Source organism: Stegodyphus dumicola, chromosome 7, assembly GCF_044657685.1.
Source record: "Stegodyphus dumicola isolate Sdum_Otavi_A_Nest chromosome 7, ASM4465768v1".
Classification (NCBI taxonomy): Eukaryota; Metazoa; Arthropoda; class Arachnida; order Araneae; family Eresidae; genus Stegodyphus; species Stegodyphus dumicola.
In genome coordinates, this window is record NC_140774.1 from 68,221,894 (window position 1) to 68,235,803 (window position 13,910).

The 13,910-nt window shown below is 30.9% G+C and overlaps 1 protein-coding gene across 5 annotated transcripts in view; it reads left to right on the forward strand.

The window, feature by feature from the left end:
• LOC118204845 (protein spinster homolog 1-like) overlaps nucleotides 1–13,910 on the forward strand; it is a 118,097-nt gene that overhangs the window by 73,899 nt on the left and 30,288 nt on the right. For all 5 annotated transcript variants that reach the window (XM_035377135.2, XM_035377136.2, XM_035377138.2 and 2 more), the window contains exons 6-9: nucleotides 10,389–10,517; nucleotides 10,632–10,827; nucleotides 11,316–11,381; nucleotides 11,968–12,066. In XM_035377135.2, coding sequence (XP_035233026.1) covers nucleotides 10,389–10,517; nucleotides 10,632–10,827; nucleotides 11,316–11,381; nucleotides 11,968–12,066 — 490 coding nt within the window. The remainder of the gene's footprint in view (nucleotides 1–10,388; nucleotides 10,518–10,631; nucleotides 10,828–11,315; nucleotides 11,382–11,967; nucleotides 12,067–13,910) is intronic.

Sequence of the window (13,910 nt, forward strand, 5' to 3'; positions counted from 1 at the left end):
CTGGACAAGAATAAGCAAGTGGTGCCATCTGTTGGTGAAACCAGAACTAAAACATAATTTCTTTAAAGACCGAAGGCAAAGATGGATTGGAATTAGGATCGTTAACTAGAACAGAAAGATTTTTTTGAATGTGAAATGCCTCTAGAAAATCCAGTTCTCCAATGGAAGATTTTCTTTTGAATAATTTTGGCAGCAGAAAAATTGAAAGTGTGATTTTCGGACCAACAATGTTAAGCAACAGAAGAATTCTGTGTTTCCTTTTTTCTAACATATGCCTTATGTTCCTTTACACGAAATTTTAAGGCTCTCTTAGTTTGGCCAAATTAAACCACACTCGCAAAGAATCCTATAAATACTCCCTGAATTCATATCCGGAATGGGCTCTTTGAGTATGGAACGCGGAATTTTATTGATGGGAGAATAAACGACCCGAAAGTTAAATTTCTGCAAAATATGTGCAACTTTATAGCTAATTGATAGAGAGAAGGGAATGACAACAGAATTTTTATAATCTCCTAAAACAAGAGTGTGCCTTTTAGTGTGTTGAGATGAGAATTTTTCAACTGCTTGATTAATAATGTTGGGTGAAAAGTCCCTGTCAATAGCTATTGCTTTTAAATAACTTAGTTCTTCATCAAGGGATAGTTTGAAGGAGCAAACTTGAAGAGCACGGAAAACATAGGAATAAAATGAAGCTAACTTTTGTTTAGTCGATTTAAACAAAATTTGACATGATTTAAAGTGTGGTGGAAGGCAAACTGATGATGGTTTACAGTAAACTGTAGTACTGAAGTTGGATGTGTTACGTGTGACTAGAATGCCGAGAAACGGAAGAGAATTGCAAGTCTCAAGTTCAAAAGTGAACTGAATAGCAGGATCAATAGAATTCATTGTTGAAAGAACTTTATTTAAATCATCATTATTACTTTCAAACAGGGTAAAAGTATCGTGTACGTGGCGGAACCATACCGGGAAGTTTTAAAGTTTCAAACAATTTTGATTCATAATAATGCATGTAGATATCAGTCAGGATTGGACTGAGGGGGCTTTTCATGGCTAATCCCTCAGTTTGCTTGTAATATTTATTTTGGAAAACAAAATGTGTTTGTTTCAAACAGAGTTGAGTGACATCAATTTCGATGCAAGAGAAATGAAATTCGCAAAGTCTGGTTTCTAGACATCTTAATGCAAGTTCCACTGGAACATTGGTGAATAATGATTTTACATTAAAAGAAACCACAAGTAAATTTCTAGGAGAAATGTTTTTAACCTTTTTTAAAAACTCTATTGAGTTTTTTATGGTGTAAATGTTATTATCTAATAGAGTTAAAAATCTAGAAACTAAATATTTAGCTAATGGATATGAGGCAGTACCTAAATTTGATACAATAGGGAGGAAAGGAATACCACTTTTATGAATTTTGGGAAGAGCATATAATCTGGCACAATTTGCAACAGATGGGATAAGCAAATGCTTTAAGTTGCTTGAAATGATTTGTGAAGATTTGATCGCAGTTTTTATTTTTGACAGGTCCGAAGGTGAAGGATCTTTAGGGATCGGATTATATGGTCCTTCGTTCAAGAATTTAGTGACACCATCGATGTAAGTGTTCTTATCCATGACGACTATCTGGCCACCTTTGTCGGCCTTGGAAATGATAATATCCAGATTAGAATGAATTTCGCACATTGTAGCTCTTGCTTATTCTGTATTCTCTTGCTTATGCGCCACTTGCTTATTCTTGTCCAGGCTTTCTTATCTTATCTAATCATTATTTCCTATCTTGTTCATTTGCGGTTTTGCAGCTGAGGATGGTGGTTCAGTAAAACCATCAAAACTAGTCCTGTGAAAATTTTGAAAATATAATGCTGATTTTTGTTGTTTGCATGTTTCCCCCTATGCATTTATTATTAAATCATGGGAAAAAATATGGCATTCATTTATCTTTTTTTCATCTGCATATTAAATGGGAGAATTCTGTTACTCTTTCTAAAGTAACTATAATAACAGCCTTCTAAAGCTAGGGGAAAAAAAAGAAGCTTGACATAGCTTTAAATATTCATGTCATTTTCCCCCCTGCAACTAAAGAAGAGGAACTTATGTTTGACTGCCCCTAAAATCAATAATTTTATTCAAAATTTAATCTGATCTAAGATTGCTTTTTTTGACCTAATTATAAATTTTACAGTGACATGTTTCTCTTCCAATTTGATATAATAATAACAGGCATAGTAAAAATAATTGTTTAACTTACACTTATACACATACATTACATTACGTTTAAATAAATATAAAATCGTTGTCTTAAGTTTGACAAAACAACTTTTCTCATACTACCTAAAGAAAATTAATTAATCTTTCAAATGAGGGGCAAAGGAGGAAGATCTTTTTATGCGAAATTACTTTGATGTTTTATATGATCACACATTAGCTAAAATGCTGAGCTAGCTTTGTTTTTTACATATTATCAATGTATTCTTGTTTATTTATACAGTTAGAGCATTCGGCAATATTTACACAATCATTTGTGAATTCTATTTTAAAATCATTTGTATTTGATTTATTACTCCTATCATCGTTTTCGTAATCGGCATCAAAATTAATTTTCTTCAAATTTAATTTGTGTAGTCTTTCAAAAAGCACTCTGCATTATTCTTCTTTTCTTGGCATATAATTGGATTTTAACAGTTTCTTTTATGGCAATCCAGACAAGCGATTATTCATCTCATCTTCACAGTCACTGCATAGGAAATGTTTACTGCAAATTCTTGCTTCTTCACATTAATAGAATCCTGTCCCTAACACATGTATCCATTTTTTCGGCAAAAGCAAGTTGTCCTTTGGAAAAATATGAAATACAATATCACGCTATCTTTCTCATTTCCATGAATTGTATGGCACTTTGCTACAACGCAAGAAGACGTATTATTTACATAAACAACAGTTAACAACAATGTTCTCAAACTTACCTTCCACTTAGGCCAGTGCATGATTTGAAAGTAGCTGATGGGTAGCAGTTATAGAAAAAAAGGGGAGGGGGCAGGATTTTTCTTAACAAAACAAAATTTGTTAATTAAATTAAAAACTTATTACTAGATAGTTGTAAAAAGATACAAATAAAAATAATGCAATGAAGAATATCAAATTTATACCTATATTTTGCCTCAAATCTAAAACTTTGTAGCTGCAAGAAATTTCTGTTGGTCACAATTTGGAATTCAAACAGACAGTTAAATATTAAAATTTTCTGACTAGCATTTATTCAACTATTTGTAATTTATTGAACGACTAAGTAACTTACTTTTAATTTAAACTAAAAAGAAATAAACAAAAGCTTCTCAAGAGAGACAAAACTTGAAAATAAATAAAAACAACTTTTTCTTTTATTTATGAGATTTTTTTATGATGCCAAATAGAAAAAAATAATATTTGTATGTTAAATTATTTTAAATATCTTTGTCTTTTATAACACCTTTCTTCTACACCACCCAGTGAAGTTTCTATTTATGTGCAGTTATTAATCTTGGAGGGAAATTACCAGAAGGTATTACAAATTGTGGATACTCATGGCAGTATGGAGGCCCACCAGCGGCCGAGTGGTAAAGTCGCCGAACACTGGTAGTTCGGTCCGAGGTTCGAATCCCACGAACGGGCTGGCTGCATGGGCGTTTTCGTGGTTTTCCCCACGTGCAACGTGTATACGAGCCAGTTTCCGTTAGAAAGTCCTCCGCGAAGGCATCCCTCCTCTTAGGCAGATAGCCCTTGAGGCTTTGCCATAATCACACACACACACACACACACACATGGCAGTCTGGTTCTTTTTGTAGAATTATTAATTTACAATTATGAGGGGGGGGGAATATTCTCATGTAAATGTACACAAGAACAAAGCAAGTATTGTTACTGCAAAAATTTGTATCTTAAAGTCTTTGAGCAAGATGTATATCACAATGTAAATTAATTAGCTCTATTTCTAGATTTTCCAAAGAGTTACATTCATTTCTGGTAATGAATAATATAATGTAAAACTGTACTCCAAATCATTAAAATCCTAAACTTTTGCTTCAAATTTTTGTTATAATAATGCTACTTAATTTACAGGAAATGTATTCGCAGGCAGCATAAAATTAGTTTCAGAGTGCAATGCAGCCCATGGGCTGCCAGTTAGACTTTGAACGGCTTTGCTAGAAAACAATATATGTCATTAAAATTAGTTTGCAATGTCCACATTGATGGTTTTAAACAGGTGAAGTCGGAGCAAATGCAACATAATGATGTCAGACTACTTCCTGTTCACCCCCCTAGGAGTATCACATCAATGAGCAGTCACACAAAGAAATGAGCTAGGCCTTTTATTTAACCCTGATCTAATACAGTTTTATCAAATCGTAGCCTTCTTTTCCACTTGTTAATGATCTGTTCTCCACTTCAGAAATACAGCTGTTCTGTTACTTTAGAAGTGTAATTACCTTAAAAAATAAATAATGCAGTTAAGAAGTCATTGCATTGTATGATTATGTAGTGTAATAATTAACTATATTAATCTTTTTTTCCCCATTTGAGTTTAATTTAAAACTTCTCAGTTTTATTCTGAAATACTATAAGAATAGTGAAGGATGTATACAAGGTGACTTCATAAAGAAACCACACACAAAAAAAGAGATCAAACGATAAACTAAAAAAGTGAAGGAATAAATATAGGTTTAGAAAGAGTGACATCTGAGCTCATGTTAAAGCCAGTTTTAAATGTTTATTTTGTCATTTACATATTAAACACTGCAGTGATTCTCACCTACTGAGAAGATACTCAGTAGGTGATCGAAAAAAAAAATTGCTTCAAGATGGAACAGCGTTATAACATTAATATATTAGATTTTAGGAAAATCTGCTACCGGAACATTAGAGATGATTCACATAGTAAATGTTGATGCATCATTATGAAGACCACGAACGTACGAGTTTTAAAACTGTGTCAAATGTGGGCACGAAAGTGTTGATGATTAAACAAAGATAGTGCACATTTCAACTTCAAAGAATGAAGATGTGGAGAAAATTAATTCTTTGCTAAAAGCTGATAGATATGTAACAACTCAGCAACTTTCAAACATGATTGGGATAAGTAAAGAAAATTGTAGGTAAGTTTTAATGGAGAAAGTATATGTTCGATTTCTGCCTTGATTTTTACAGAATTACAAAAAGAAGACAGAAAAGCTTGCTGTGAAAATTTGATAACTATTGCAAGTTAGGACTATAGCTCACTGCTTTTTTTTTATTACAAACAACTTATTGATTGAAAATCAATCAATTAACTATTTTTACAAGGAAGTGCTTTTTCGATGAAGAAATAATGTAAGGCAAGTTAGGAAGGAACTTTGATTTTGGGCAATGGTTTCTTTTATATGATAATACTAGGCCCATAGATCATTGTCTAGATAACAGTATCTTGCTAAACATTAAATTGCAGTGATAAATTACCCACCATATTCTCCCAACTTATTGCCAGCTGATTTTTTTTCCAGTTTTTCAAAGTCTAATTTTTGGTCATGAAAAAGGGCAGAGATTTGAAAACATCTCGGATATTAAATCACATGTTACCTGTACTTTACGAATGGCTTGTACCAGTGGTTATAGATAGTGTTTCAATGATCTGAAGAAACACTGGAAAAATTGCATAGACTTCTCTGCCAATTATTTTGAAGGAGATAAATTTATTTGAGGCTAGTAATCTTGTTTTTTATTTATAAGAAATACTGTTTCAGAATTTCATACTTTTTAAACCACTTTTTTAATAGTTTAAATGCATATAACCTATATATATATATAATCATTTCATTGGTTGCTCAGTAATAAGCAAGATAAATTTTATGATGTTCCTACTGCATTTTATTTTGCAGTAAACATATATATTTATTCAGTTACACATTGAATTTGATAAAAATAATGATCTGTTAATTTAGAATAAAGTATTCAAGACTATCCATTTCCCAAATAGGGGAACTCATAACAATGGAAGCAACTGCAGCAAAAAAGTTCAATCCTCTAATTTCTTAAAATCTTTCTATTACTTTTCTGCAATGCATGTTACGATCGTTAGTTAATATGGATGACCATAGGATGGCCTCTAAGACCTTGAAATATGTATTTTAAATAGCAGTTAATTGTGCTTGGTCTGGAAAGTATAAAGTTTGAATTTTAATTGAAACAAGACAGTTATAATGAAACGGAGAATGTTATGTAAGGTGTTACATTTCAAACAATGGCTAGCTCAGAAAGGATTCATAAGTCATCTACCCTATGAATTAACAGCTATCTTATCATAAATTGAGCACTTCAAATCTTTTGAAAAAGGTTTATTTACACATTTGTACAAGTTAAATGAACAAGAAATATCTATTTATTTTACACAAACATCATCCTTAGCTATCTAAACCACAACTCCTCGTTTTTCTCTGGCGTCCCATGACATCAGTCTCTCTGGCCTTTTATTCATTGGTGTAGTGATGCCAGTCCCAACATTTTTTCCCTTTGAGTTGCTGGATAGCTACTCAAAACATTCAAGTCTATCATGTTCAATCTTAGTGGCATCTTTAAACAGTTCTATCAGATTGTGTCTTTGTACTCTTAGAACTGTCACATACATCAGAAACATCAGTGGGTTCTGGAGATCGGGATGGATCTGAAAAGAAAGGGAAAAAAGACAAACAAATAAAAAAAGGGAAAAAAATGCATTGTCCAGTTGGTGAATGTTAATTTTGTGCACCACCAGTTCATCTGATCAGCAGAGGTTGACAGGATAATGGTGCCTTCGTGGTGTATCTTTCGTACTTTATAACAATCAGAGAGATGAACTTTCATTGTCTCATAAGGATTGAAGAGTTTGGGATGAAGTCCAAGTTGGATTGGCATTTGGTCTCCAAGTTTGGATTTGAAGACTCTTCTCTGTCGTTTTTTTGGGTGTGAAGCGGCTAAAGAATATGAAACAGTAATTTTTCTTCCAGATATTTCAGCATTCTTTGTTGTCTCGAAAGCTTCAACTGCATCTTTTTCCTGTATGTAACTGATGATACATTTGGATATACAGGTGATAAATTTAGAGTTATCTGAGTTGCTTTTGGAAAAAGTTTGGTAATCTGAGAAATCGCAGTGTCAACTGGAATGACAGAGATAAGTATTTTCCTTGAATTATGTTTCTGTTCTTTGGGAGTTTCTGAACTTTTAGCAGGTGTTTTCTCGTTTGCTTATCAGCACATCCTTGTTTAAATTGATTCAGTTGATTTTGCACAGTTTCTTCATTATTCTTCACGATTGGATCATCATCATCTTCATGAGGTAAAAAATGCCTCGTGTCAATATTATCAAATATATTCAATTTTTCCCATTCCCGGGAGATCGTAGTGTATTCTTCTAAAAATCTTGTGCTCGCTGGCACATCCTTTTATGCCACTTCCAAGTTAAATCTTTATTTGTCAGTAAATCAGCCATGTCAAATTTAAAATGTAAACAAAGTTCATATCTACCATCCGAAAGAATTTTCACTTTATTTTTAAACTCTTCCAAAACTCTAGAATGTTCTAAATTATTTCTATTATTTTCAATGGTATCTGAAATACCTATGGATTCTAAAGACTATAAATCTTTTGTCAAATAATTACTTACATACAACGAAATTACATTCAAAACAGTATCACCATTGCTATCTCCAAATGACTCATGCTTCCCAATTAACACATGCCCCAAACAAGTCTCAGTCAAAAATAATTCTGACTCCAACCGAACAGATTTATTAGTAAATAAAGCACCGGCAATATCCGCTCCCAAAAGCAGACCTATCTCATGATCAGAGGAAGTCAAATCAGACAAACTGACACCTCTAGCTTTCAGTTCATGAAGAATTTTACTATAGTTCACTTTTGGCACTGTGCTATAAATTTTGCTCTCTGATAGTGCTTCAGTTTGAAAGCAGTAGCCCTGAAATACACAAATACACATGTAGCCCTGAAATACACAAATTATAAACATCATGAATCTGCATTTGCATTTCTCTGGCCTTGAATAACGAATGCTTCAATTTACTTTGCCGTAATGGTTTTAAATTTAAATTCTCTACTAATTTTTTACTGACATACAAATGCTGAGAGGCTGTATCAAGTATCGTGCATACTTTAAGCTCAATATTCTTAAATTTAATTTTAACAATTAGAGTCATTAAATAAACATTTTGTATTCTACAGTTATTAGTTAATGGACTGGTTTCAGTTACATCACTTCTAGATTTTTCATTTGCGCTTTTTTTTTTTGGCGATTGGGACACATTAAGGAATGGTGATTTTATTACAGTACATGCAAAAATTTTTTACTCGGTATGTTTTACAAGTGTTAAAAGAGACAGTTAAAATTGTGCTTACCTGGGCTCTCAGAATTTAATGTACTTACTAGTGCAGCTGTGGTGGCAGATTTTACATTTTATTTAGTGTATCCTTTTTCTTGGAAATATGATTAGAACCAAACCCAGTGTGGGCTAACATGGCCATTTCTTCTCCTTTCACTTCTTGTTTCAGAAAATTCATCAGATTTTCAAGGCATCGGTCATCAGGTTGAGCTGCTTCTTTTAAATTTCTGTCTCTCTCCCAAGCAATTAATACTTCGTGGAGGCAGGTTAAGAAATCCCCATACTTCTCTTGCATTCTTATAAGACTTTCTAATCTTAGTTTCTAAATCATCATAGAGAATTAAAAGATCCGTCTTCACACGTCCACTGCTTGCATTACGCATAACCATGCTTAGAAGATCTCTGACGTATAGCTGTACAAGTAAGTCTTCTCTTCCAAACCTCTCTCTCGAAGCTGGGCGATTGCTTTCATATAATTCGACGCCGTTTCCGGAAAACTCCTCACTACCTGTGCGGCTTGGGACTGAGGAACAACTGCTTGCAGAAGGTACTTGAATTTATCTTCATCTGTAATAGTCATGGATCTTCGAAAAGTGGCTCCAAAATGTCAAAAATTCTTTTGCTTCGTCGTTGAATTTCTTTATTTCGTTCTTCGGCAGTTTAAATTTGCGCTTTGGTAATTCAGTAGGTAAAGGATTCTTCAACAGCTTTTCGATTTGAGGACAGAGTTCAAAATATTTATTTCCATAAGGCTCAGACGAAATAAAATCTTCTTCATATAGCTTTTCAGCATCTTTAGATTGAAGAATTATCGACATTACTTCCGTTTGGCAAATTTTAAGTCAATTAAACTTGTCTTTAAGCTGTAGTTCCAGAACCGAAAGTAACTTCAAATCGTGAATATCTGATTTCAGTTCTGCATCGGTTTTGTTTGCACATGTGGTAAAGGAAGTTCTTAGACATTTCCATTCAGTTTCAGTTGTGTAAGCTCCATTTTCAATTTATTTTAGCTGTTATCGTGCTCCATGTTTTGGCGCCACAAATATTATGTTATGTAAGGTGTTATGTTTCAAACAATGGCTAGCTCAGAAAGGATTCACGAGTCGACTACCCGATGATTTAACAGTTATCTTATCATAAATGGAGCACTTTTGAGAAAGGTTTATTTACACATCTGTACAAGTTAAATGAACAAGAAATATCTATCTATTCCACACAAACATCGTCCTTAGCTAGCTAAACCGCAATTCCTCGTTTTTCTCTGCCGTCCCTTGACATCAGTCTCTATCTGGCCTTTTATTTGTTGGCGTAGTGATGCCATTCCCAACAGAGAAGTTTGAATTTTAACGGTAGTCCAAGCAATTACAGTGGAATGGAAAAGAAGTAAAAGTGATGCCAAATAAGAAATGTAAATATTTTTATGATTATTGAAAGATTTGTTAGAAACATGTTTATATCTATACTTTCCATTGTTTATAAAGCTTATTTAGTTTTTGAATGTGAATCCTGCATCTTTTATAAAGGGAATATTGGCTGCAAACAATATAGTTTCATTGAAGGGCATAAATATGAGAAGAATTATGAAGAATTAGTCCTCTTGTTAACAAAAATTTTTTAGGGGGGGGAATTATAAATGTTAATTTTACTTTCATGGAAGGTACCTTCAGTTTTACCTATACAGTTAAATATAGCAGTTCTATAAGAACTGGTTTAATATGAATATTTTATGAAACTGACTTAAGGTGATTAACACTTTCTGCGATCTAAAATTGAGGCTGGACAGAAAAAGTACAGTTATTATACTTTTTATTACAACTGTGTGCATTACAAAAATAAGATTTAATAAAGAAGATTAAATTTATAATTAAAATAAGATTTAATGCTTAATATCTATTATAATGTAGTTATCCTCTGAAATTATCCATATTATAATTATATTTAAATTATTATCATCCATCATAAAATAAAATGTATTTACATCAGTCCTTTTTGTTTTAGAAAATCCTTTGTGTTTTCAACATTAGGATTCACAAGTGTCACATTTGCAACTGGTGCATTAGCATGGTTTGGCCCTAAATATATGGAACTGGCTATAAAACAGAGAGCTGTAGGCTCCCCACCACAAAAGTAACTTTTTTTAAATGTTATTTTCGGATTTTGAAGGGGGGGATATTATTCTTTCAGTATATTAATAATATTTATTTTATAAAATAATATGAAGAGAATATTCATATATTTCAGAGCAGCCTTGATTTTTGGGTTTATTACATGTGTTGCTGGTATTGTTGGGGTATTAATAGGATCCATCAGTTCTCAGTATTTAAGACGTTTAAATGCAAGAGCTGATCCTTTAATATGTGCTTTTGGGGTCTTGGCAAGTGTACCTCTTGTGTATGCAGGAGTTGTTATAGCAGACAGTAATTTGACTCTCTCATGGGTATGTATATGTTTTCTTCTATCAAGCTTTGCATTTATCTCATTTTCCCTTTTCTGTATGTATCTTACATTAAATTTGAGCTTTATAAATTTTCTGAAGTCAGATGTATGTGTAACATTCATAATTTAAATATAAATATGTATTGTAAACATAGTACATACTAAACTAACAGTGTGAAAGAATAGAAAATCTTGTTTAATTGTTATTCATAATCAGTTGTTTTTATAGTATTTTATTTAATTAATAGTTATAATGATATATAATTTTATGAATTTTTAAGTCATAACTACATTAACTAGTGAGATTGTTTATCCATTGTATTCCTTATTTAATTTTTAATAGTCAAAATTTCGAAGATAATTTTTAATGTGGTTAAATATTTTGTTAATGTATTACAGAATTAAACTAAAGTTCTGTGATAATGTTTGCCGTATCAATACAATTTATAATATATGAATCATGCAACTTTTTTTTTTTTTTTTGATTAGATTCTCATTTTTCTTGGAGAAGTTTGCTTATGTGTCAATTGGACAATTGTAGCTGATATGCTGCTGGTAAGCTGGAAATTTCTTAAGAAATGATATGTATAATTTTGAACTGAAAATTATGTTGAAAAATGCTATAGTTTTGAAACGGGAACATTGTTTTTAATGCAATTTATGAAAAAATTGCTGACTGATTATATTGAAACTGGCTCTTAAAATTTAATTTTTATTTTTTGACTGTCAACTTATTTTTCCTGATTTTCAAACTGTTCTAATTATAAGAATCTACATTTTTAATTAAAAGATTACTATATATTTTACAATTTTTCTTATGGATTTTGAATTTATTTTATATGTTGAAACTGATATGTCCAAAATATTTTGGAACTGATTAAATATGTTCCTTAAAAAGTACTTTTTCATTATAATTTATTTCTGTGAATTTTGAATATCAAAATTGTGCTGTAATAATTTTCAAAAGGTAGAGAAAGCAATTGTTTGCTTTTTAAAAATAAACTTTAGTTTGATTATAATTTGCTTCAAAATACGTTAACACAGTTATTTTGAAATAAGTAATTTTAATAAACAGTTAAATATTTTTTAATATAATGAGGTCTATAACTATAAATTTTTTATTTAATTTTCCCCCCTTCAGTATGTAATTATCCCAACAAGGAGATCGATAGCAGAAGCTGTACAAATACTTGTTTCTCATGCACTTGGTGATGCTTCTAGTCCTTATGTCATAGGAATTGTAAGTCATTATTTAAAAAATTTCTTTAGTGCATTAATAGGTGCTTATTTAACTGAGTACATTTCTAAAAATTGTTTTACATGGTATTACCTTCCTAAGGTGCATGGTATTATTTTTACTTGATGAAAATATTTCCTAAAACAAGTTAAAAAAAAATATGTACTAATTTGTGATAGGTCGTCAGTAAAATTTTGTTCGTGTTAAAGGGAAATTTTTTGGCATGTAACATCATAACATATCATGTTTAGTTAAAAATTCATATTTTATATTTACGGTAGGTATTGCATAAAATAATGCAATACTGTCTAAAGTACATGCTACTGTTTTATAACTGATAATATTTATTAGCTATATATAGTTCATAAAGTTCACTGTAATTTTTAAAATTTGAGATTTCAAGGGGTATTTAAACAACTTATTTTTTTAAATCTCTGAAATTACCTATATTGTGTGCATAGGTGTTTTTTTCAAATAATAGTTCTAAAGTTAAAGAAGTTTTTATTTTCTAAAGTTAAAGAAGTTTTAGTTTCGAAAACTTCCTTGAAAGTAAAACCAAGAACTATCACTTTTATAGTAAAATACAAAGTTTTGATTTTACATTTTCAATAAAATAGGTAAAATTATTTTTAAGTAATAAAATCCTGGAAAACATAAAAACTTGGTTTCAGGGAAGTCATAAAATAAAATGAAACTACACATTTTTTGTGCAGTTTATAAAAATCGGCAAATTTTGGTTTGAGGTAAAAGATGAAACCCATCTGTACCTTTACTATTGCTAATTAATTTATAGTAAATATCATGTAGATATTATCCTTTGCTTTTCAAATTCAGGGAGTTCTTTACAGATACATAAATGGAGATTTTTTAATGTATATGCATATTAACTTTGCTAGTATTTTTAAATTTAATCAAAGCTAAAAAACTTGCATTATCTGTCATGAAGGATGATATTTTTCTAGCATTTTGTTTCTAAACATTGAATTTGATGAGTTTTTATTTGTAAAAATGTTTTTGTACTAAAAGGAAAGTTCTGTTTAAAGACTGAAATGTACAATAAATGTATCAAAATATTTTTTTTTTTATAAAAATAGAAAAAAAGTATCCTCGTTTCATTCAAGAAGAGAATATAAATCTTGCATTAATGTCAAATATTAAAATATATATAAAAATATAAGCTATTAAAAACAAAATCTTAACAATGTTAAAAATGTCCATAAATTAGGGTAAGGATAAAAGCCTCCTGTTAAAATTGAATTATTTGGTCGTTATATCTCTACTGCAAATGCATGAAACTTGGTACAATATGACATATATGGGAATGAGAATGGGAGAATTAAAAAGTAATGAATAAATCTTATTTTAAAGTTGCATATGCATTTTGAGTTTTGGCAAGATTAAAGGAATTAAGTAATCTCTACATATAATAATAATAAATAATAAACAATTAAATGAAGGTTAATCAATTATTTTATTGTATTATTTTACAGTATCCCTCAACTTTTTCAGAAAACTCTTCTTTGTTTTAACTAAAATGTAATAATAAATTGCAGCACAATCAATGCTGAACAACGAACTCCTTTCCTTGGATATAGAAAAAATTTGTCTGTGTTTTTGTGTTGCTGGAGGAAAGGGGGGGGGACAAGACCTTGATCAGCTGACTGCATCCACAGCACAAGCATTTTTTTTTTTCTTTTTTTTAATCTTTTGCCTTGTATAATATAAGATACTTTGGAAAACTGACTTGTTTTTATTTATTTGCTGTTCTTTCTTCTGCAGTTGTACAGCAATATATTTTTTAATATAAATAATATTTCAACAGTATTAGGCTGCATATAAGAATTGAT